Source organism: Taeniopygia guttata, chromosome 8, assembly GCF_048771995.1.
Source record: "Taeniopygia guttata chromosome 8, bTaeGut7.mat, whole genome shotgun sequence".
NCBI classification, from domain to species: domain Eukaryota; kingdom Metazoa; phylum Chordata; class Aves; order Passeriformes; family Estrildidae; genus Taeniopygia; species Taeniopygia guttata.
Window position 1 is genome coordinate 3,223,339 of NC_133033.1, and position 26,038 is coordinate 3,249,376.

The following is a 26,038-nucleotide window of genomic DNA, read 5'->3' on the forward strand; positions in this document are numbered from 1 at the left end:
CAGCAACAAATTACTGGTTTGAACCATCATCTACACAATGAAACAGTCCCAAGATTGGCAACCAATGGTTAACACCCATAAATGCACTGAACTGGGAAACACCTGCACCTCAAGGAGCCTGTTGAGACCTCCAGGCAGAAGCTGCAGCTCCCAGGAACAGGATGGGAAATCAGGAAATCAGCACAGCACCAGGAATGCACACCTCCAGCTCCTGCCCTGCTGCTGAGGAAATGAGCAGAGAGCAATCTTTTCCTCTTTTCAATTTTCCCTGGAGCACAGCTCACCTCTTCTAAGAGAAAGCAAATTTCTCCCAGGTGAACACAGCTCCTGGCACAGCTCCTTCAGCACTGGCTGGGTGGGGGTTCTGCCACCTCCTCTGATTTTCTGTGCCAGTGGAAACAAGAGTTTGGGCTGAGATACTGTTCCTAGTAGTTGAGGCTTTCACACATCTGGTAAGTTAAAAGAAATGAGGACACATGGTGGGACACAAACCAGTCCATTTATTAAATGCAGACTTGTCTCATCCCACTCCTAGGGACTGGTCAGCCCCAGCCCTACACCCCCTCCTCTCCTCATGCCTCCAACCTGCTGGTGACACGGCCTCTCACACCTCCCCTTTCCAGCAGAAACAAAAACTCATTTGACTTTCTAGACCTCATCTCCTTTCTTTTCCTTCTCTGAGAGAAGCTGAAGGGGAAGGCTGCAAGTGGGCTGCATGCCTGGAATTGACTGGGAACAGGGAAGGGGAACACTGGTAAGTTTCTGCAGTGTGAGCATTACTCCCAAAACAATTCCAGTGCATAGGTGTCATCTATTTTGTGGTACATTTTTTCCCCCTCAGTGATTTGCTCAGATTCCCATTTTCTTTCCCAACCTGCTGCTCTAGCCAAAAGCTTCCTCCATAGGCCCCTGTTCAGTTAGTTAAACTCCAAAAGAATGAATTTCAGAAGGCTTCTTGAATATTTTGCCACCTCCACCTAAATTATCTCCCAATGCATGACTGACCTCTGCTCCTCCTTTCCTTTGCACTCAGGGCTTTAATCCTGTATTCTTCTTCCAGGAACACCCCTCACCGGAACACACAGAACTCCTGCTGCAGTGCTTGGCTCTTCAGGGGCTGCCAGAAAACTGCAAGCAAACAGGGTCAGGACTGAACACATCCTGCAGCTCAGCTCAGGCTTCCTGCACAGCTGACCACCTCTTCCCTTCTCCCGCACACACCTGCACATTTTGGTTTCAGTGTCTGAAACTGTTTTTATGTCCAGCTTCAGAAAGCAGGAAAACCAGCTCTTCCATAATGGCTTCATCCTCTCTGGGACAGGCCCTTGCCGACTGGGGAATCAGTGCAGCTCCTCATCCTTGGATCTTCGCTCTGGAGGGCTGAAGGCTGCCAGACTTCACTAACAGCACTTCTGGGCTGGAGATAGTGCTCAGGGAATGAGAGCTGACAATGGGATTAAGAATGGAGCACATAAATCACCTGCACAGCAGGATGGACAGGGCAGACAGTTTTCTTTCCCCAGTAAAAGCAAGAACAGTGATTTAGAGCTGTACCTGTCCTCTGTGTCCTCTCAGGTGGGGCTGATAACCAGACAGAGACCCTCACCTACCTCAGCAGCAATAATTTCTGAGGTCACTTCACAGCCCATCTGCAGAGGGGTTTAATCACTTCACAAGGCCCTTTGCCCAACTCTCAGTCCGTGGGCTGAGCAGAGGGAACCAGCTTTGGGTGGGAGGAATGAACTGGAAACAGCAGAGGAGAGCAGCACAACTCATTACATCCATACCCTCATTATAATACAAGTCTGTTCTGAAACAGGGTATTTTAGGTGGTGTAAATGTACCAACATGTAGAACCAGGTTGTGCATCGCCCAGAAACAGCATCTAGGGACTATTAAATATATGGCTTGGAATAAAGACACCAAAGAATTAATTTTAAAAATCTTTATGTGAATATAAAAGGATTTTTTTCCAAAGAAAAAAATAAAACCAAAAGTTTAAAAATTAGTGCAATTTTTTGAGTTCTATGCAACACAGTGTTTACATTTGTTTTAAACAGAAGATGTAGACACCGACACACTGAAATCTTAACTCCAGCTTTAGCGAAAGGGGAAAAAGAACAAGTAAGAACATTACCAACTCCTAAACAATTGTTTTCATTGTCTATTTCCTAAACTATTTATGGCTACCTAAATAGAACATCAGTATTGCTTATATTACTTATTTCCAAGTAAGTGTATATCATAGAAAATAGAATACCCATATATATTTTTTTAATGAACAAAAAAAAATCAGGTGAAAATTTCTTTTCAGTGAATGTTTTTTAAACCACTATACAGTAACATTGTTGCAAAAAAATCTTCTCAAAACTGCTGCCTGACCCATCTTGAGTAAAAGAACCTATTAGTTCATATTTTGTATTATTGCTATAAAACACTTCTCTTCCATAGTAATTAATCTTATATAAAAAATAATTAACAAATGATATGTCAATCAGAACATATTTTCTTGTTTTCTTTGGATGTACATTACCCGTTTTACTGGAAACTGGCTAAATTCCTAATAATGCCATTTAACTTCAGCAGGATTCAGTGGTTTCACCTCATGTTTGAGTCTGCTCTGAACTGTGCTGGTACAAATTCACTTTGCAGGAGAGCTAAAGGGCCTCTCTGTTCCTCCTGCCTCAGCAGTGGTGCATCCAAGGACATGCAGTGACAGGGCTCTGCTGCTGCATGTTGGACACAGCTAAGCTGTAACACAGCAGTGTTTTTAGCAGCTTTTGGTTTGACACTGGTGAAGCAAACATTAAAATGATCCTAATGGTCCTTCCTGCATAGTCAGATGAGCTGAAGTGAATCCAACACCATGGCTTATAATCCAGTATTTATTTCCACACATCAGTTCCTCATTCACAGGACAGAACCCAGGCTTAAGTAGCTGTGAAACAGCTGCTTCTAAACAGGCTCTCAGTCCCAAAGAAGCCCTTGAGTGACATTCACAGGCTTCACTCTTAACAGTTTGGAAAAGTCCCAGATAAGCAACAAATCATCCAATACCTGAAAACCAGATTCATTTTGGCAACCCCAACATGATTACTGGGGACAACTCTGCCCTGAAAAAGGCTGATCCCTGCCTGTAGATCAGGACTTAAATTCTTCCATCACTAGTCAGAAGACAAACTTCCAATGAAATGATAGGGAGGTTCTCAGTTATTTTTGGTCCCAGGATCTGCAGTTTTGAGAAGTGTAAGTCAAAGACATTTGCTCCAAGTTTGTCACTATTCAGCACCTGACAGACTACTGACACAGCTCCACTACTGGGAGAAGTACAACAAATCAAGCCTACCAACTACATGAGTATTTGAAGGACATCTATGAAAGTTTCCATGCTGCAAAGAACGAGGGTTAAGAGACCCATTCAACACCATCAGAAACAGCTCCACGTTTCACTAGAACACACCAAATACCAGACTTTAGGAATGGAAGCATCTTGCTAAGCCTTAATCTCCTGCTCACCACCAACTCCCTCCCACCCACAGCACTGGCAGATTAAATATGTAACTGTACCTTAAGAACACCAACTCCACTAACACTACTGCAGCAATAAAAGACCTCAAAACCCACGAGGTAGTCCAAAGAAGCATAGAGTCCTGAAGAACACCACCACAGACAACTCTCCAACAGCCACGTGTCTGGCTCATGCCACACTGAGCACAAGACTGGCTTTTAAACAATGCCTTTTGAAGGAGGAAATCTGTTGAATGCCTATTCATACATACAGCACTGTAAAACAACCACCACAACTAAGAAGCAACCCTAAGTATCAAAAATGAATGCTTGTCTTTTCTCTGGCATGACATGCAATGCTCAGTTAAAAATTTAAGATGTTGGGGAAAGAAGAAATCAAAAGACAAACTACAGTGAGGGGCAGGCAAAATGATACACTACCCAAATGTCACAATTCAAAACCTAAAAATTCTGTAAAGCTGAACCCTGTTCTCAAATCAAAGATGGCCTTAATGGTAAGGCAGGTGTGCTTTCATTCTCACAGGCAGCTGAATTTTATATTAGATGGTAGTCTGGTACAGCACCCTCAAATAATTAAATTAAGTGTATTAATTTCATTTTAAGGGCTGCTGCAATTTTATTTTATTTAACTATTGGTATAATGAACTTTTTATGGACTATTGCAAAAAACAGACATTAACAGGGTTCCTAAAATTACAATTCAAAAACAAGAGCTAAACTTGGGAAATAAAGTCACAAGTTTTATGAAAGACAGCAACTTCCTGCACACTGATTTCAGGTAACAATCCCCATTTAATCTTCAATCAAACTATTACCGTTTATGCACTTTGCTCCCTGCCAACAAACAACCTCTGCTGTCAGTAACTGCCAAAGCCATCTCACTCCTCTGCCTAGCACAGTTAGTTCAGAAGAGCCGACTGAAACTACACTTAAAAAAGAGGAAATGCAATTTCCACGCACAGGCTTGTATAAAAAGGTTGAAATAAATGGGGCTCTTTCCCACCTAATCAATCCCCTTTCTGCAGATAAATGCAGCATACCAATATACCAGACTTTTAAAATATACCCCAGACTTTTGAGTTAGTACAATAGCTTTTTTTCTTACCCAGGAAAAGACAAGCTTTTTTGGCTTAAGTGAATTCAACATCTTAAAGACAGGTTTTCCTCAGTGCATATATGCACCAACTTAAGCTTTGCTTTTTTTTTTTAATAAACTGAGAAATTTTGCTTCTCATAAAACAAATCCTGTCTTCTCTTACATAACAACTGTTTATGCACCAGTAAAGGTGGTACCACACCTTTATTTTCTTATATAAATGCAAGTACTTTCTTGCTTTTAAAATCATACTTTCTAGTCTAAAAAGTCTTTTTTTTAAAGATGTTACCAATCTTTTAGATCTGTTTTCAGAAGAGCCCAGCAAAAATGCCCAATTTTGCCAGTTTCCTTAAGTACACCTTTGCATAACATCTTCCCATTATAAAAGTCAACTTTCTAGCCCAAACCCACTTAAATAAAGTTTTAAATATATAGTGCCAAATTTCGTATTTACAATATAATCTGAAGGCAAATAGAAATCTTTTAAGTTGTGCTTGTACATGCTGCAATTATTAAATCTACTTGGAAATCTACATGCTACCTTCTGGCTCATCAACTTAATCCCTTCCTGACAGGTTCTGATGTTGTCATTTGCAGCTGCCCAGCATTCTAACCTCCTCTCTCATCAAGTAGGTAAAGTGGAAAGGTATAAAACATTTAAGGACACTTTAGCATGTGAGTCTTCTTCATGTCCTCGTGTTTAATCAGCTGTTGCACCTGGTACTTTAACGGTGAGGTTCCTCCTGGTGTTGGTGACGTGCCGCTGCTGCGCCAGGAAGGAGCGGCCGGGCCCGGCCCCGCAGCTGCCACTGCTGCCCAGCAGCCTGGCTTCCATGCCCAGCTTCTGCAGACTCAGGCTCTGCAGGAGTTAAACAACAACTTCAACAACAGCAAAAACAAAGAAAAAAAATTACCCATTCTGCTCATGCTTTCTTAGCATGCACACAGGATTTTTTCCGCTGTATTTCTTAGGTTAACTAAGATTGAATTGGCGCATGTAGCAAAAGATGTTTCAAAAAGTGGATTTTTGACCCACCTTGTTGTACCATGCAGTTACAATCAGCTTTTCCTCATAGTCACGTAACTTGGCCATTTTGTATTCATTCTGCAAGGACAAATATCTCAGTTAAAACACAAATTTTATCTGCATAAACTTGTTGCAGTCCACTGAGTGAAATAAACACAGGCAGCAGAAATGCTTCAATACATCAAGTAACTACAAAGCCTAGAAGTATAAACAAAGATATTTCCATAAAAAACTGAGAGTTTCAGTTTTGTTTTTTTTTAAGTATCAGCCTGCTTTAAGAAGAGGCTAAACTACACAAGTTGCAGTTAGAAACACACATGGAACTTGGAAAAGTACTCTGAGGGTATGTCTGGGGAAATGCACAAGAGGTCTGCTGTGTATCCGAAAACCTGTAAATAATTTAGTACTTTTTCACCTGAAAAGAATGTACATCCAATGACTGGCTAACTGCTATTATATATAATATACTCCCCTAGTAGTCATTACATAAAAGAAATGTGAGGCCACAGCATTTATACAGTCAGACCTATCAGCCTACTGAATCATGCTGAAGAGTTCTGTATTTGCTCAGGCAACTATTCCAAATAGTCCCACCAATATTGCTGTGAAACAATGCATTTCTCCAATTTTTTTTTGATATTTGGACTACTGTCAATCCTTTCAGAATTTAAGCCAAGCAGATTTTACTCAATCACTAGGAAACAACATCTTGAATGCCTAATATCAGAAACAGAATATATTAGAAATTATTTTTAAATATATGCAAATATTTTACCTCTAGTGCTTCAATTCTTTTCTCTTTTTCCAGTATCTGTTTTCTGAGCAACATAATTTCTGCTGATGCTGGATTTAGCTTGGGGTCTAAGGTTTTTATCACCTGGACAAGGCAAAACAAGAGCATTGCAAATCAGTTTGATTCTCAACAGCTCTGCATCTTATCTGCTCTAAGGAGGAGTGTGAGAACAGGCTGGGCACTGGTCAGTCTGTTACCCTGTCCAACAGAGAGCAAAGGGTACAAAGGAATCCTTACTGCATCTCATGCTCAGCCTAAACTCTATTTATTCTCTCAGACTTAACTGACTGCAGTTGAACAATCTGACTAAAAATGCAACTTGTAGATACTGCTTTTAATTGTGAGGGGGGGACACACATTCAATCTGTTTAACAATTTATGAGGGAAGAATGCATATGTTCAGAAACATGCCACTCACATTCCTTGCTTTTTCAAGGTACATTTTATATCTTTCTTCCATGGCTTTCATATCCTCATCTTTTTTTCTTAAAGCTGCTTCCAGCTCTCCAATCTTCTGGGCTGTTTACAGAAATTATCAACAAAGACATACAAAATAAAAACAGACATGGTACTTTCAGGGCTTCTGTGTTCTCTTGATTTCACCAGCCCTCAAACAAAGAACAATGTAGAAGCTAGAAGTTTAAGTTTAGAAGGTTTAAGTTCTCATTTTTGTTTCTGCTGTCTCACCTGACCCTGAAATCCCATTTTGCAGAGCACTGTTCAATAAACCTCATCCCCCCAGGATCCTCTCCCTGCCCACCACCACACAAAAAACCCCTCCAAGACCCCCCCAGCTCAGACTGAAATCTAAGCTGCAGCAGAAAGCCTCATCCAGACAACTATCCCATAGTCCAGTGGATATGGGAATCATTTCAGAAGAAACTTAGCACAGTCTCATTAAAAAAATACACAAAAAAGCCCCCACAAAACAACTCACGGTTCTGACTGTCATCAGGCTGGAGCTCTGCAAGATCAGCCTCTTTCTTCTGTAACTCGTCATGAACCTCGTTCAACTTTTCCCTGTGAATGAAAAGTTGGGCTAAAGATTAAGCTCACAAATAATTCCAGGTTTAACAGCTGGAAGCTTAAACTTCATGTTAGAAGTATATTTAAATAACTGTTTTAAGCTCTAGCACTTCAGGGTTTGAATAGAAATATTAATATCATAAAAGCTGTCACTTCTGAGTTGATCCTCCTTTAGCTAAAACTAGGAAAATTAACTACTAAGCCCCTCCAGCATCATCTCAGGAAGAACTACATCTGCTGAAAGGACTGGAAATATTTCAGAGGAGTGGAATACACTTTGAATGCTGGTTTTTTAGCAGTCTGTTGCAGAATCAGAACAGTTAAAATGCTGGTGGTGATGAAGAGACAGTTAAGTGGGACTGGTACTACAAGATCATCATGGTCAGAGTAAACAAAACTACAACACCAATATTTAACTCTATGCATAATTCTCAAATCAGTGGCGTAGAAAAACAAGACATCCCTACCAAGATTTAAGCAGTTCCTCTGCTCTATTTAATATAAATAAGCTACTGTGGATGCATGTGCCTTACTTACATGTGTGCTGCCAATTTCTGCTTCAGGTTGCTGGACTGTGAAAGGAGAGAGTTAAAATTCAGTTGTATTTCAGTATTTCATATCATGCAACATTCAAGGGCTCTTACAAATTAGCCAAGAATACTTAGCACAACTAAATAAGCCAAAGCAAATAAATCCACTGAATGATAAAACCAGGGACTTTGAAAATAAAGTAGAAAGGTTACAGTTTCACAGAAGGAATCACATAAAATATGAACTTTTCAAGTGAACTGCAGTTTATATGGAGGTATTTCTCAGATACACTGAAAAGTAAGATGCTAAACAAAGGACTTGATGCTAAACTGGAAGTTTTTAAACAAAATTGGCAAAATGTTTCACTTACTCCTTCAGTCTTGGATCCCTGCTCCTGTAAAGTCTTTTGCAGATCTTCAATCTGCTGCTGTAATCCTCCAATACGCTCTTCATTGAGCCTTTTAGGAAGAAAATACAGTTATTGCCCATCTAAATAGCTCACAGATTTTTCTGTTTCATTAACTGCTCAGAGGGTCTACCCTGCACAACTTAAGCCTCAAATAAACTGATTTCAAATGCTTTTAGTTTGACTGGAACTTCTGCAGAAACAAACACATGGAGCTTTACTGAACATTTTATAATTAAATGCCTATTGTCATTTTAAGTTTTGAGAAAAAGTTAACTATCAAAAATTTTCATATTCTAGTACAATTTTTTAGCATTCATTGATGGAAAATCCATGATCTAACACTCTGAAGTTCTAGAAATAGAGTTCACATCCATTCTTGGTCTACCAAGAATAATTCAGAGTGAAGAAGAGTGAACTGTAAGCAACACTTCCTTCAGGGTATGGTACACACAGATTTACTACATTTAAACCACTTTCCTTCTTCCTTGCTTCATAATCCTTCATTTATGATTACAGTGGTGAAAGAAAAGGTTCCTACACTATAGATGCAAGGCACAAGTCACCCTAAAAACTCCAGAGATCACTTTTGGCTGTATTAAGATATAGTTTCACCCATCACCTTTTCTCAGTTTCCAGCTCATTCACTGTCCGGTGCTTCTGCTCCAGCTCTTCCTGGAGCTCAGCAATCCGTTCATTTTCTGATCCCTCCTGTTTCAGCAGGAGCATCTTATTTTCATGCTGCAGCCGAATAAACATTTCTCTGAAGCAGAAACAAAAAAAAAAAGCCACTGTTAATTAAGAAGGTGACTAAGAGGAGGAAGTAATAGTCTCAATTTTTTATTAAAAGGTAACTTAAAATGTTTGAAAACTTTAAGAGATATGAGCAGAGTTTAAACTGTCATTCCAAACCCAGATTTATATACAGCAATCTGATATGGTTTTAAGAAAAAAGCAAAGTAATTTTAGTATGGGGAAATAATTATTAACACCTATATGGTGGCAAAGAAAGGAGTGGGATGAAGAATCACATTGATGAAAATACTCAACTTTCACAGAGGCATTGTCATGCCTCACCTATGAACACCCAAAACAACCTCAACCTTTGGGTCTCACCTATATTCCACTGGCAGAATTTCAGCAGCAAGATTCTCATGGCTTTTTTCACCTGAAATCACATGAGGGGTTCAATTTAGAGAACACTTAAAGAAAGCTGTAATCCAAACAAAAGACTCTCTGAAGACAAAGCAGTACCTGTTTGACTCAGGTGATCCTGCTGCATCTGTGCACACCGGAGCTCCTCATTTGTCTCTCTCAATGCGTCACACTGCACTATCAGTCTCTAACAAGACACATTTCAGATGGAATTAGGTCAGGCTGCACCACTTTTAAGACCAAATAACATTAATCAGAAGTAAAAATGACACATGCAAATTTTAGGCTGGTCTTGCTGATCTTGGAGACCTTTCCCAACCTTCATAATTAGATGATTCTATATTTTGTTTTATATGTGAATGCATACACACAGGGCACTAAACTTCATTTTTTTATGGTGGCACTACTTCCAGGAAGGTTCTCCTCAAGCAGAGGATCTGAGAGAGATTTAGGTGTTCAAATAAACAAAGAGACTTACTTCTTTTTCTTTCATTAAAGCTTCATATTTTTCTTCAAGTCGTTTCATTTCAAATGCCAGCTTATCAGCTCTTTTAGATTCTTCAGACAGTTTGTTATGGAGCTCCTGGACCTTTTCATAAAAGCATTATTTAGCACAGGAATGTTGCAAGATGCTACTTTATAAAGCTACATTAAAACACTCCTTCCTACCCAATTCAGCCAAAATAAAACAGCTGGTTCCTCAAGCTTAATGAAGCAGAGATGGGATGGGGGCCCCTGTGCTTTGGGGGGTGTTACATTGATTTTTAGTTGGTTGATTTTGGTTTTTGTTTTTTTATTGGGTTTTTTTTTTTCATTTAACTCTTTCTTCATTCCTACTGAAATTAAAATAAAACTTCTAATTTTCATGAAGAATGGTAAGAATATGAGAATATAAGAATGTAGTGACAGGACAGGGGGAATGGGTTCAAACTGAAAGAGAATAGGTTTAGATCAGGTGTTAGGAAAAAATTCTTTACTGTGAGGGTGGTGAGACCCTGGCACAATTTTCAAGGGAAGTTGTGGGTATCCCATCCCTGAAGTGTTCAAGCTCAGGTTGGATGGGGCTTGGAGCAATCTGGGATAGTGGAAGGTGTCCCTGCCCATGGCAGTGGAATGAGATATCTTCAAGGTCCTCTTCCAAGCCAAACCATTCTATAGAAATGATCTCAGTAACAGCTGAACAACCTCTCCCAGGTACACAAATTACTTCAGTCAGAGTAAAGAAGAAAAGCCTGCAGACTATGGACTCTACATCAGTTGAAAGGGCAACTACAGATAAGCTTGCAAGTTTAATAAACAGCAAAAAGCCCACAATGGAACCGCAGGGTATGAAGGAATTTTCACAACTCCGAAATTCCAAAAGGACAGTGCGGGGTTGCTAAGGTGCTCCCAGCTACCTGGGGAGAAAGGAACCTTTCAGACACAAGTGCAGCACTACCTGTTTTTTGTAGGTTTCCAGCTGGGCTCGTGCTGCATTGGCTTTCCTGAGCTCATCCTCCAGGCTGACGGTGTTGTGCATGTACATCATGTTGGTCTCCTGCAGGGACTTGACCTGCCTGCGGAAATCGTTCAGGTCCTGCAGCTTCTTCCGATACACCTCCACCGTCAGCTCCAGCTTGCTTGCCTTGTCTGCAGTAGCCCTTGAGGCATAAACAGCAACCAGAAGGAAACATTACAAAACTCAAACTCTGCTGACACACGCTACTTTCAAAGAGAGACATAACATGCTTAGCAGCAGTTACATTTCACCACTTTATTTTTAAATGTATAATTGACACAAACTTGCTTATAAAAACTTAAATCAGCCAGACTTCAAGTGAGACTGACAGTCACATGCCAGAAATATGAGCAAGGGTTAGTGGGTCAAATATCCCTGAGGAATCCTGTGCACCACAACATCCTTTGCTAGACAGTCACCTCAAAATACGGGTACCTGGTGTGATCTCACTGGAGGATTATTCAGAATTAGAACATAGCTGCTCTGTGAAAATGATCACTGGCAGATACACCCAAGACCTGTCAGCTGATCATTAACAAAAAAATCTACGTGGTAAGAAAACACTGGGACCATAATTTTTAAATTAAATTTAATATCTGTGTTTATTAGCTGCATTCATATCTCATCAGAAGCTGGTACAAGAAAATAATGGAAAAAATCTACAACTAGGAGATTTGTTTCAGATGTTATTTAAGAACCACTAAGTTAAACACCTGAAACCACTTTTCTATCCATGTTTTATTCATATTATTTTATGAATAGCAGATTTGCTTTCACAATACAATTTATTTTGGATATTTCTTGGGTGGTCTGGTATTTAATACAGTTTACACAAGCTGGAATGTTATATTGAATTCTCATGAAAGTTACTGTGTGTTTCATCTTCATTTTGTTAATGATCTCACTAACCTAAATCTGGCCTAGAATGCTGACAACCAAAATTTAGGTTAAAATTTTAGCTGTGTAGATGCTTTTCTACATGAGAACTTCTTCATGTGGGACAGAAAGTGGAAGCTTAAGTTCTGTAGTGATTAATTCTGCTTCACAGACAAATTCCAGGTGTTATTCTTGTCAAACAATGGAGCCTTTCCCTGAAAGCCTGCACTTCACCTCTGCTTAGCCAAAGAGCTCATTCAGGTAAGATCTGCAGAAATAACATCTCAAAAAAATCTTGTTAAATACAAATCCTTGGATTTAGCCATTAAACCCTAATGTGTATGTGTGTGGAGCTCTCTCTGCTACATACCTAAGAATGTCATTCTCATCTTTCAAGGCTCTTGATTCTTCTGCCAGAGAGGTCAGTTCATTGTTTCTGTGTTGCAGCTCAATCAATTGCTTTTCTAAATCTTCACAATGGACACGATAATCATCTTTTGCAGCTTCAAGCCTACCAGATCAAAACCAGTACTTTTGTTAGGACTCATCACCATTGCACAGTTTCATTTAGTACTAGAATTACTAAAAAGAAACAAGATAAAAGGAAAACTACTGATTAAAGCAGCTGGGAAAATGCTACAAGAAACATGGAACATTTTGTTGTCTGCCTGTTAAATCATAATGCATTGCACACTGCAAATTTATCACATCAGTATCAAGGAATGACATGCAAAGTGATTTTGTTTCCCAATATGGATCACAGAGAGAGACTAAAGAAAGAAAGAAATCAGTTCAGTAGACAGACATGATGGTGTTGGGGGGGTTAAGGTTTTGATTTGTTGACACACAAATCAGCACTCTTTTTTTTGCCATCCATCACATTCTTCCCTTTTTGGAAGTATAGAGGGCTATTCCAATTACAAACAGATACTTTTTACAACAACTAACAGATTCTTTTTCTTTTTAAATGTAAGGATTGCCTTTAAAATACGCTTATACAGCACTAGACAGCTTTTAATACAAAAGAAATTGAGATGGAAAAGCCCCAAAGAGTACCAGAAATTTTCAGAGTACATTAGTCAACTGAGAGATTTTGGGGGAAAATAATTTCATACCTGAAGTTTTCTTCTTGCAATTGTTCCAGTTGCAACTGTGCACTAAAGTATTTTTTTGCAACCACTGTATTTGGATCATCAAGAGAGTCGTCTAATTGCTCTAGTCTGTCATTCATAATCTCATTTTCTGATATCAAGCTGTTTTTCTCATCCTGGAGGGCAGCCACCTAGCACAGACAAAACAGCATGAACACTGTAAGACCTGTCCAAAGAACTGAAGCAGGACAGCAATACATCACCAAATTAGTTTATGAAAAAGGCTGAGCGTTTAGAAGTTTTAGAATGTAGTTTACAGAGCACACTTGAGCATACAGATGCTTTAGTGTATGACAGTTATGAAGCACTAAAGGAAAAGTCCCTCTAAATAAAAAAAGACAAATTTCTGTAACTGAAACCACGGTAAAAAGGCAGACAAAGTGATATGAAGAGAAACTGTTACTTCCATTAAAAACACCATGGATGCCGTACAAAAAACTCTGTGAGTGCTGCTGCAACAAGTGTCTGTCTGGCCTGTAGCTGACACCCAGAAGCAGCAGGGCACGGCAGCAGCCCAGGCTGCCGGGCTCGGCGGGGATGGCTGCGGGAAGCGGGGGCGGCCGAAGCGCACACGCACGGACAGCCTGGCCAGCCTCGGGGAGCATGCAACCCCGGCAGCACACACACGGCTACCTGGTGTCACAGCTAAGCACAGGGGCTACAGCACTTCACTGACACCAGCCAGCTTCACAGCCACGAGGATTAAGAGGATAGAACCTTTAAAGTTTGTCTAGTGAAAGCTGCTGTGTTAATTTTAACGTCCTGTCGAACATAAGAGCACACGGCGTGTGTTAGTCAACTGCATTTAAACAGGGACAATATGCTTTTTGGGTTATGTTTTCCTGAATTATAAAGTAAACCTACCTTTCTTATACTCTTGGAAAATATCAAGGAAGACTGAGACCTTACAAGTGAATTTATTAAGAATTAGTTTAAATGAGAAGCGTCAAGTCAATATTACGGCTTCAAATAAATAAAATAAAATAAAACATATCATGATGACATTATTAAACAGATATAATCTACAGTATGCAATATTAAGAAGCAATTTCTTTGTGATCAAATTTAAAAATCTATCAGGCAAACATGTAAAAGTCAAACTGATTAATCTGCCACTTCATGAGATGCTGGCTTTCTAGGTTCGCTCCTTTTTATGTACCAAATGTCATTTACTATTTACATGCACACAAACACCTATGAGTAGGGAGCATATCTGAGCCTTGCTCAGCCTCCTGTTCAAGGGTCAGCCACTCTTTAAACATTCACAACATTCGGACTTTCAGAATAATCCTGAAACATCACTCATCTCAGACTTGGAAAAAACCTAAAGATCATACTGTGACACAACTCAGAGCAAGTTCTACATCTTTTCTTTCTGGTAGACATCTCTTCTTTTTTAATTATTTCAAAGTAGCAGAAATGGTGTCACAGTCAACAGAAATTAGGAGGAGAGGTTTTGAAGACACACCACAGTATTAGAGCTGTGCTGTCATTAACTTATCTGTTTATATTCAGTACCTTTCCCTTGAACACCTTTCACCTGTCCCATGCCATGGCTATGAGCAACTGGCTCTGCATCACCTATGATTAATTAATAGAGAATTCTGGAAGAAAAGTCAGGGAAAACAGGAGAACACCTGGGACTTCTGCAGATTCTTCTCACAAGCATTTTTAGATCTCTGCTTTCACTAGGAAGCCTTACTGCTGCCTCAAGAAAAAAAGAAAATTAAATATCAATTCAGTTATAGCAGCAGCTTCCTGGGCTTGGCAAGCAGCTCTGAGCTGCTTTAGACACAAGTATTCCACTTTTACTGTTGTCATTGTCAGCAAGAAATGTAAAACTGGCCTGTGCTTTTGTGGGTGTTCATTTCCAGAGGCTCACACAGCCAGTACAGCCCTCTGGCTCCTACAAGAAGATGCCACCCCGATGTTCTCTTTGTGCAGAGCCAAATCTAACATAAAGTGCCTTCCCAGATAAAACTCCTTCTATTCTCAGATTATACTGCCATAAGAGAGGGGCTAATAAGTGATTTTTTCTTTAAAGTGTTGATTGAAATGCAAATTTCTCTTTATTGTCATGAAGTCCTCTCTTCTTTCTCTCAAGAGTGACTTGATTAATTGCTATATCCATTAAAAACAAAAGTAGGCCTATTATTAGTGTTGTTTGAAAATGACAGCAAGGATATATTAGTTTTCATTATTTTTATCCTGAAATCTCCTCCATGTTGCTATTTTGTATGAGAAAAAGTTAGCAAGTTTTAGATAAATTAGAAATTTTTGTCATTCATCAACTCCTATTGAAACAGCATGATTTTCCTATTATTAAAGCTAATGACTGTTTATGACATGAACTGGATTTTTTGGACACAGTACAAAGGACTAGAGGACTAAGAATGAAAAGGGCAATTTTTAAAACCATGATAACGTTGTTTTAGCACTACCTGCTACTAATGGTAAACATTAACCTTTGTAATGGTAACAAAGAACCTTTGATACAAGCTGGCACAGGATCTCAGCTTACACTCCCATCAGAAAACTCTTTCCAGTAATTTCATTTTGGAGCACAGAATATTGCTTTTCCCCCACAAACAGCTACAAATTCTCACAAAAATTTAAACAATGCAAAATGCACTTTGCCCTTAAAAATTTCTGCATCTTAACAGCAGCACCACTATATATTAAAGAAACAACAACTGACTGTTTCTTACCTGCAAATCCAGCTCTTGACATCTTTGTGCCAACTCCTCTTTTTCTGCTAGTGCTTCCTGAAGGTCTTCCAAGGCTTTTTTAAGCTTTCAAATAATAAAGCAGTCAATCACTATGGCCCCTATCGAAAATATTCAGTTACAGCTTCTAAAATGCCTCAATTGTTTACACCCATTGTTTAAGTTGGCTGTTGGGTGCACACATTGACACACAAATGTAAATAATACTGCTAGATCAGGATCCCTGCTCATTTCACTTGCCTTCTAAATGATTATCACACTTAGAAGGTAAATTATTATTATTATTATTATTATTATGTGTAGTGATCACAACAACTTAGGCTAAAGGCATAACAAAACACAGGAACATGATGTCACCATTTCCAAATCCCTTTAAAGACAAGTCAATTTTATGTGCAACAACTTGTAGTGTTCAGGTTATCAAGAGTCTTCATAACCCCTTAAAAATAAGCTGAAGTACTCAGCCTGACAAGGCTGAGCCTTGGAGCACCTCTAGCCCCTCCCTGCAATGTAGGTTTGCACCGACCAGTTTCACCCCATGCAGTCACTGTGTGGTTTTTAAAGAAGCTATAGAATAACACCTAAGTTTTCAGTTAATTAGCACAGAAAACAAGCATTTCTTCATTTAAGGGATGGCCAAATACCATCTTATTGCTCAGGCTTGATCTACAATAGCAACACAGATCAGGCAATTACCTGCTGTTCCACTTCACTTGATGCATCACATGGGGAAGCATTTGTTACTTCCTTGCTCATGAGCTACAGAAAGAAGCCACAGGAAAAAAGGCTAAATTAAAGGTTATAGATCTGTAGGTCTACTGAGTACCAACTGTATTTTCCATTGTGTTATAGCATCCCTTCAATATACCAAAACAGATTAATAGTGTTCCTTCTCATCTCATAGGTGGTAAAAGAAACAGATCTACAGTAAGGTGATTTTTACCTCCCTCCTCTCAAAATTAACCAAGTTTGCAGTAACACTGTATTGGATGAATGTGTGATGTGCTGAAGGTATTGCCACCCCCTAGTCAGTCAAACCGGAATGAACCACAAGTCAGGATTTCACTCTATTAATTTATCACATTTCTTTGTGTCCTATTAATTGCCACTAAACAAACAATGAGAACATTACTTCTCAGATACAAAGATGTACAGTGTGTATTTACCAACAATTAAAAGGCTTTACTCTTCACTCAGAAATTACTGAATTATTTCTAGACTTCCTTCTAGAAAGTTTACTTAGTCAGAAGACAACAAACAAGCTTAATGGATTTATTTCTACCAACAGGACAAGTACAGCTATTGACTATACAGTCAATTTAAATCTAAGTTATAAAGCTTATTATCAACTCCACTGTTACCTTGATGAGGGTGCAATTACACACCACCTCCTCTTCACAATCAGTGTTTAGTTTTTGCCTCTCTCCACACTCTCCTTCACAGTCCTGAAGCTCTCAAAAGCCAGTGACTGCAGAGCTAAGCTGTGAGCTGGATCACTAAGATGATCCAACCAAGAACAAATTAAGACAGGAGGAGGAGCACACCATGACAAAAATAGAAGAAATGCAGCTGCAAGCTTGTAAGTCAGAGGCTGGAATGGTTTGTCAGAACAATGCAACCTCACAAACACAATCAGCTTAACTCTGGGACCAAGACAACAGCACTGGGACAGAATTTCAGAATCTAAATCCAGTATAATCAGTGGTTGGCAACTGTACGCGTTTCTTGTGTGGAACAAAAAAAATATTAAGCATTTGTTGTATATTTGGACACCACAAGTCTAAAATGAAAACCTTTTGGTTGGGGTTTAAGGTCTCTTGGCCTCAAACCTCCCAAATAATTTAGGAAAGTACTTATACTCCTCCCTGACCTTTGCTTGGATGAAAAAAATCACAAAGGTCAACAAAAAGGTTTTTGGACTTCTCAACTGACAGCATCAGGCTATGAATTGTTACCTACCTCTTGAATGGCTGTCATGACAACATGCTGAACAGACTCTTCAAGGGTCATGATATTCTGTATGTGTTCTGTGAAAAAGGATTTGTAGTGACACATGACAATGTTCATCCCAATGGTTTGAGTAATATAATAAACTGTTTGCTGAAAGATCCAGAAGAAACTGTTATCCATAAAGCTCCCTCAAAACAAGTAGTGGTCTCCTTATACAGAGGAGTACCATTAACCATCATTATTATCTGGTAATATGGCAGATAAGCACAAAATATTATAAACCCTTAACTGGACATATTTATACTCTGCCTAAGGAGACATGCCATCAGAGCATGGAGGATTAGCTCTGGTAACAGGAGAGAAAACCACCAATTCAGGCTTGAACCTCTGCAGGGATAGAAGCAGTTTCTAATTTAAGGATTTAATTTAATTTTGCTATAGTTGCATTTGAGTAAGTATTGGTACATATTTTAACAATATGAATAAACCATACACATTTCAGACTATATTTTAAAACCTGCTCTGAACAAAGTTTTGAGTTTTATTCACAGACACTTCCCAGGGAATTTCTGCTTTTAAGTGAACTCCAGTTTCAGAACAGGCATTCAGCAAATTAACAATGTTGATAGATAAGAAAGAGAAGTTTCGGCATCTTTTCCACCTTAACTATCACCTGAGGCAGTTAACTGTTTGCTGAGCAAGTTAAGGTAGTGCCTACCTTGTTTCCTCTCACAGTTGACTGCACAACCCAAAATAAGCTGCAGGAGCCTGCCCAGTTCAGTGGGATCTGAGTTCTCAGATATCTGGGTCAAGTCTGGAATAAGCTCTTCTGCAATCTGCTGACCCAAGAACTGAAAAAAAAAAAAAAAATTAAATTATGAGAAAAAAGTAGATTGCCACTTTTGTAGAACATGAAAATCTGGTATCATGTAGGAAATCTGGGCTCAGTGAGGCAGCCAGAGAAAATGCCCTAGAAGTATAGTACCAGGTTTAGTTAACTCAGCACTTCTACAAGAAAAAGTGACAATAGTAAATTATCGAGACAGTCCTCAAATATGAGAGAATTCATTTATTCTACCAACATAATAAAAAAAGGAATTAATAACACTTTCAGATGGAGTTGCTTCCAAAACCTTAAAAAGCTTTTCATAAGCTTAAAGAAGTTCTGCTTCTGGGCCTGCCAGAGATCATCAGAACTGGCAGCACATCAGTGCCTTGCTCTTGGTGTCACAGCTCAGCCCAGGCAAGACCAGGAAGCCACAACAAGATCTGGCAAGTTTTTCAAAACCATACCCATTACATAACTGTAATCACTTCTATACACAATTCAGCAAATTTTTAAATTCAAAATACAGCAGCCTTTTACAGCTACTGTACTCATCCCTCCATAAGAGGGAACAAACAAATAATTTTTTTGTCCAGGAGCATTCCTACCTTGGCTCCCAGCTTCCAACTGAATATCATAAAACCTACACTGGGGTTGCTGAGTCTGTTCTGTTGTGTACAAAAGTATTAAAACTTCTCTAGACAAGAGCAAACATGAACACACACATAAAAGTCAAGAGGATTCTGCAGCTCAGTCCTTTCAACATTCACCTGGGCAGAGACATGGTTCCCAGTTTGTACTCCAAGAGCCTTATCTAAAACAAACCTGCTCAAATGGGTTTCATATTCATTCAAACCTCCCACTCAACAGGTAATTATCATACATCTGCTGCCTAAAAGGTCCTCAAAACAAATTACAGCCTTTTTTCTACTTGGCTAAGTCAAGGGGAGCAATAATCATTGTGTTTAATAATGAGAACAACAACAACAGTAAATTGTTTTTTCCATACCTCATGATAGTAGTCCACAATTCCTTGCAGTATCTTCTTCAAATTACTGGACTAGATGTTGTACATGAAAGACAATATTATAATTTTTAAAAAAATTTTACTTATTAAATCAAATAATAATTTTCTAATAAAATGGTTACAAGGCAGCTCTATGAGAGGACGAGAAATATCACAGCAGAAAATCCCCATCCAACAATGCTGGAAGGCACTTAAACTATCAACAGACAATTCAAGCTAATTTAAAATATCCTTGAAAAGCTTGAGCTTAATTCTGTAGGTTTTGGCTTGCCAGATGTCAGGACAGCCACAACATCCAACCCCACAAACTTCATTATCTTCAGTTTTAAATACCTTTATTCTCCAGTTGTCACCAACATCTTCTTTGATACGACTGAGCCAAGATGCATCAAACCAGGCAACATCTCTGAAACAAAATTAAATTATTAATCCATGAGCACAGACTTAAATAAATAAGACAGCAAAGTCTCAGCATTAAATCATCTGATGCTGAATTCCAGTGTCTAATGAGGTATGAACTCCTGGAGATTGCAGGGTAAACTTCTATCACAGGAAACTTCCATCCTGCTGGCTGCATGAAGGCACATTCCGGGGCTGGAGTGCCTGAGCCAGCTATGGATGGAGCACAAGGATGTGGAGGCCTTAGTCATGCTCAATTTTTATACCTGATAAAGTAACCATAATGAGGTAAAATAACATCTTTTTTTGACTAGTGCAGACGTTATGTTTGGTACCTATTCCTGTAGGCTGGACTAACTAACATTTACTCCAATTTGTCAAAGGCATGTATTAAGAAAATACTTTAAACTACTGGCATTTTGTATATTGTATATATTTCTGGTTCCTCTGGGCAGGAGGGGATTCAGTTTGCCGGCATAAACAAGGATGAATTGCTGAGGGAGGTGTTTACACACACTCAGCTGCCAAGCAGTACAATGACAGCATATTTAACAATATTTAACTTCGACAGTGCACTGTTTATTCACTGGTGTCAAAGCACCTAACTAAGGATAATCATTATCCCCACTTGCACAAGAACCAACTTGGTGTTAAGAAGTTTGCCCAAAGCATGTGGCTGCCTAATACCCCAAATACATGGGAAGCAACTCTCAGCAAACCCTATATCAATTTTTGCCATGTCCAGAAAAAGGGTGAGCTCTATCTCCAAGAAGTTCATTTAGAATCTTTACAAACAGACAAGAGGGTTTCTGAGCTTTTTTTTTTTTTTTTGCGGGGCAGGGGGGGAAATTGTGATGGTGTCAAAGTAGTTTCTTAGTAATTACAAAATGATACTTTGAACCTGAGGTGGTAATGCAGACTTCAACTATCTGGGCCAACAATAACAATAACATTGTAGTGATGACTTGTAGCATGATATTCTTTCAAAAAAAAGACTTGCATTACTAGCCTCTATGCAAATTTCAAAACTAGTATTATCCCTCAGATGACCAATCTTCATCACATCAATAGAACAGCTAATCAAAAGTAAAATAATTCCTAACTACTAACTGCAATTGAAGTTTTACAGTTCTTGTCTTCCACACAAATACTAAGTAGTCATTTAAAACCTAGAACTTACATCTAAATTAACTGAGCAACCTCAGGAAGAAAAGAACACAAATCAAGCCTTTGGAATCTTTATTTTCTCATTCCAAAAAGGAACGTATTGCCTGAAGTGTGGAAATAGTGCTGATGGGAAAAGTGAAGAAGCTAATGTCATCCTTGCCCAATTATCCCCAAGTATGAATTTAATACTACAGTATTACATGTTTTCATCACCTTTTCCACCATGTTATTAATTAGCTATTATATCATCCCCAAAACAGCAACACAAAAGCATAACCTATCTTCTGTTATAAACTGTCCATTCTGAATTTCTGCCTACTTGAAAAACAACGATGTCTGTCAAACACAAAGACCTCAGGCAATTGAATCCCTCTTCTTCCAGCTGAAGAATCAACTTACATTTGGTGAAGCACCTGAGCCATGGCAACCCCATTAGTCAAGTCCTGGACATCCCTGCAGGGTGCTGCTGTATTGAATGTCTGCAGCTAAAACAGGGAAAAACACAGGTTTAGTTCAGCAGACAATAAATTAACCACCATCTTCCTTCTCCCCTTTCAGGCACAAGCATTTAGTAAGATGTCTTTCTACCTGAAATCCTTTTTGAACCACACAGACTTTAAGCCAACCCAATTTTATCAACACTTTTGACTGTTACGACTGGTAGCTTTAAAAGTTGGTATGAAAATCCACACTCTATTTTTTCATGCTAGGTCTTCTATTGTAAAGCAGATTATGAAAAGGTAACTTGGGAGACTAAAGTCATATTTATCCAGCCTTTGAATTATGTTGCAGTGCTTAGTTCTGGACATAACTACCTAAGCAAAAAACAGCATCAGAAGAAGGTGTGAAAGTTGATAGGGAAAAAAAAAATCCAGTCTTTTACTACAAGAACCTAGTAATAGAAATAGGATGGGATTACCTCAATGTTAAAATGTTTCTCTGTTTTAAATATTGTGGGATTTTTTTAACTATCCCCAAGCTTATAGCTAACATTTTGACAGAATTAGCTGTATATTTAGACTAACAATATTTTATTCCTCCAAAGACAATCAACTCAAATCTAATTACCCTAGATGACAGAGCTATTTCCACACACAGGTCAGTTTGTCACAGTTACTCAGGAAAATAAGAGCCTTCTTTACCACAATAAACAAAACAGAAAGTTTATTATTAGTACTAAGATAGAATAGAGTGGGAGCAAGTACAAATCCTTATAAACCCCATCCACTGCAGAAACCAACTTCTTAAACTCACTGCATTTATAATGTCCTAAATTATCTGTCCCTCTGCAAGAGGGCTTTCCCAAATCATCCTGTGCAACACAAACTTCTTCAGAACTCCTGGTAAAAAATGACTTTGTGTTTGGGAAATGGAGCTACTGGGACCAAAATGATGGAAAAGCAGTTTTCAGCTGTGAGAATCTGAGGCAGTTTTTGTCCACTCTGTGTTTTTTGTAGAGTGACCAGAATTCTGAATATTTGTTTATTCCTTCAAGAGGAGTCCAATCAAGCCAAGAGAAAAATAGGCAGAGCAAGGGGATTTTTTTAATTTAAAAAGTGGGTTTAAATCCTGTTTTACAGGAAGTAATAAGTCAGTAATCCCTCGTGGGTTACATAAAAGATTAGTGGAACACCACAGCCCAAAGCTGCTATGCCTGGCAGCACTGGCTTCTACTACTCCAGCAGCCTCAGCACAAGTATGGGCATGCAAGTTCACATTTCAGGCTGGCCTTCCCAAATACAGAGTTTTATGGCACAATATGGTAATGCTGCCATCTGGAGATACCCCTCATAAAGCAAGGGAATTGCTGTGCACAGGTGCAACTCTTTCACCTGAGCCTGTTAGAGCAGGTAAACAAAGCCTTAGAAAACCCTGACATGCAACACTGCTTTATGCACAATCTCCCAGAACTGAAACAGTTAACTAAAATTAAGTAAAAAGCAGAACTGACAGTCTAGGTTTCTCTATGTATTTGAAAGTCACATAAGGATCTAGAAAGAATAAGAGAGAAGTATTAATTATCCCCAATCCTCATGCCAGCCCAATCATTTAATCAAAATGGATTTTTACTGTTCTTGCAAAACCAGTAAAAGTGGCAGGTGTGGGGGAGGAGGTTGGAAAAAGAAGCCACAGACTTCAGGACTGTAGCAGTGCTCTTTCTTCCCTCATTTTTTTCAGTTTTACTAAATATAGCTCCAAGGATATGCTGCTACTCACACTGAAAACCATTTTGTGAATTCCACCCCAAATGCACTCTGCCACTTGCTGCTACAGCAGAAGTTCTTCTCTCAGACACAGAGCTGTTATGCTCGCAATAAACAGCTGAAAAGTTAATTTTGTAGCTCTACCACCAAACATTTGCAGATGAAACACAAGTGTAGAGAATGCCCAGCAGAAATCAGCCCACCCACCTGGGGAAGGTGTGCCCTCAGTTTCCCCTGACAATGAGGCGTTGAGTTTCTCCATTTTACACCCAGATATACACAGGAGGGACAGAGGTTTTACAGAGTAATCAAAGAGATTCTAAACTAAAAATAAACATTCCCATACTGAGACCAAGTATATTAATTGAATAAGTCAGCCACTGGACAGAATGAACATTACCAGTGGTGCCAGTGCCAAGCAGTGCATTTATAGTGGAAAATGTTTCCAATTTAAGATGTTGCCATACATCCAGTCCCTGGTTTGGAGGCTAAGGCAGTACAGCACTGAAAATCATCCAATTAACTTGTTCTCTACATGGAGGAAAAATAACTAACTTAGAAAATTGTTTCTGCTGCAGCTTGTGAGTTCCACCGTAGCACGTATTACCCAAGTCAATTTTTCATGGATACTCATAAACATTACCCCTATAATTCAGTTTAGCTGCTTTATGTTTTTCTTGTAAAATCCTCAGAACTTTAAATTCAATGACACCTGGGCTGCAGAAGCAAAAGGTAACATTTTTATTTGACTCTTCTCTTTCTTCACTGGACGCAGCATGTTTTCTAATATTGCATTTGGTGAAATAAAAATAGGAAAATGCCCGATCTGGCAGCAAAATACAAAGAATCATAAGCATCTGTTTGCTATATTAATGAGTAAATAAACTGAGAAAACATGAGAAACAGAGAGTTACAGAACCCTTTTCTCTCCAAACATAGAGCACACCATCTCCCTCTCCTCACATCACTTTTCTCCCTATTATTCACACTGAAGTTCAAATTGTGAAAGGATGTTGCAAACACATCCAAGTGTTAAGAATCAGTTTCTAAGTTGCAAACTAGGCCTGAGAAATAGGGTGCTAAAGCTAAAACCAGGCATCTGCTGAGTGCTGTATAGAAAAAATGAACACAGGGTTGGGTCTTCTTTTACATTGAAACAATTGCTCAGTTTAAGGCCAGTTAAGGTTCCATTAGATTCATGATGTGATTACAGCTATTGCACTGTAAGCATACCAAAAATGACAATTAGGATAGAAATATTTAAAGCAAGAATTGTGAAAAATAAAAAGAGTTCAGCACTGCTGACAGGATTTTTGTGGGGAAAAAAAAGCAGCGATTTTTTCTGTCCTTGAATCATGATGACGTTATTCTCACCTGACTACTGAGGGGGAAATACAAAGTTAAGGAGTCCAAAAAAAAAAAAAAACCAGAAAGATTAAATATTGAAAGATATCCAACACAAGGCCACCAAAATTCTAGACAGCAACAAAACCTTGGGAGAACAAAATGTCACTAAAAAGAAAATGGAAGGAGGAAAAAGAAAGGAATAAATTGTTTATCACTGATTTATTCCAGACTTTAACTCATCAACACTTCTGTATTGCCATGCAGAAATCAAGAACTCAGGCTGCTGCTCCTGTTACTTTTACCAGTTTAGTTCCTGGATTTCTACAATGCCTCTAAAACACTCCCTTCTCTCTGAGAAGTGTAAATCATCAGTTTATGATTTACACTTCTCAGAGACAAAACTACTGCTATTTCTAGAGAAACCCTTCACACAGGAATTGTGACATTCCCTGCCAAGATTTCATGCAGAAGTTCTATTTCATAGAGCTCTCTGTCACCGAAATTACTGCACCTGCAAAATCAGAATTACAGACAAGGTCACAGAAGAAGCTTGGAGAGAAAGATAAAGAGGAAGCAAGCGTAATTGATAAATTTAACAAATACATTTGTACTCGATGACCTTAAAAGTCTTTTCCGACCTAAATAATTCTGCAGTTCCAAACAGGTGCCTCTGGCACAGGGAACATCACACACCCAGGTGTGGCGTGCCTGACTAATAAACGCTTTAACCAACCGGTATGAAATACTCTGAGGTTTCTACGCCTGTCAATTCAAATTAATTGCATTTATTTATTAATAGTGTCAATTGCCGAGCAGTTTCCACACTGAAGCCGCCGCAGGAGAGCCGCACTTGGGCCCACGGGATGTTCCAGCCAGCACATCCACACCTGGAGGGTGCCGCGGGAGCCTCTGGCTGCTGTGAGCGGCGTGTCCCGGGCAGCCCCAGCCCGAGCCACCCGCAGCTGCCGCTCCACGGGCGGGGACGGGGGGAAGGAGGGATGGAGGGAGGGGGGATGGAGGGAGGGAGGGAAAAGCCCCCCGCCGCTGGCGCCTCCTCTCTGCCCTCGAGGGTCCCCAGAGGCGGCAGAACCCCCGCGCCACTCACCCAGAGGATGAGGCTGTCGCAGAGCAGCGGGTCCGCCGATTTTGCCTCCATGGCGGCGGCGGCTGCCGCGTTCCCCCCGCCCTCAGGCAAGCCGCCCTCAGGCCGCCCCCGCTCCGGCGGCTCCGGCCGCCGCTCCGCTCCCCCCGCGCGTCTCGCGGGGGCGGGGCCGCCGCCAGCACCGACCACTCAGTGCCCGCCCC

General features: G+C 39.6%; 1 protein-coding gene across 2 annotated transcripts; it reads right to left on the minus strand.

The window, feature by feature from the left end:
* Positions 1-1,930: 1,930 nt before the first annotated feature.
* HOOK1 (hook microtubule tethering protein 1) lies at positions 1,931-26,038 on the minus strand. Of its 2 annotated transcripts, XM_072932673.1 has the most exons (23): positions 25,839-26,038; positions 21,582-21,667; positions 19,950-20,022; positions 19,599-19,649; positions 18,482-18,614; positions 17,773-17,840; positions 16,510-16,572; positions 15,796-15,879; positions 13,805-13,849; positions 13,052-13,218; positions 12,307-12,447; positions 11,001-11,202; positions 10,041-10,151; positions 9,662-9,749; positions 9,524-9,575; positions 9,030-9,170; positions 8,372-8,459; positions 8,008-8,042; positions 7,382-7,464; positions 6,863-6,963; positions 6,427-6,528; positions 5,661-5,729; positions 1,931-5,483 (listed from the first exon to the last, which is right to left on the minus strand). In XM_072932673.1, the coding sequence occupies exons 1-23, from the start codon at positions 25,887-25,889 to the stop codon at positions 5,325-5,327; spliced, it is 2,193 nt and encodes a 730-aa protein (XP_072788774.1). In that variant the 5' UTR covers positions 25,890-26,038; the 3' UTR covers positions 1,931-5,324. The 2 variants fall into 2 exon arrangements, with proteins under 2 accessions (XP_072788774.1, XP_002198508.4); XM_002198472.7 differs by lacking the exon at positions 13,805-13,849 and having other exon boundaries at positions 25,839-26,036.

What these genes read in the sequence shown, in the direction of transcription:
- HOOK1 (XM_072932673.1), bottom strand. Translation starts at nt 25,889, where the DNA reads ATGGAGGCAAAATCGGCGGACCCGCTGCTCTGCGACAGCCTCATCCTC. An exon ending in TTGCAAGAAGAAAACTTCAG is followed by an intron (nt 12,448 to 13,051) that starts GTATGAAATTAT and finishes TTGATCTGGTAG; the next exon opens with GCTTGAAGCTGCAAAAGATG. An exon ending in GATGAGAATGACATTCTTAG is followed by an intron (nt 11,203 to 12,306) that starts GTATGTAGCAGA and finishes TTATGCCTCAAG; the next exon opens with GGCTACTGCAGACAAGGCAA.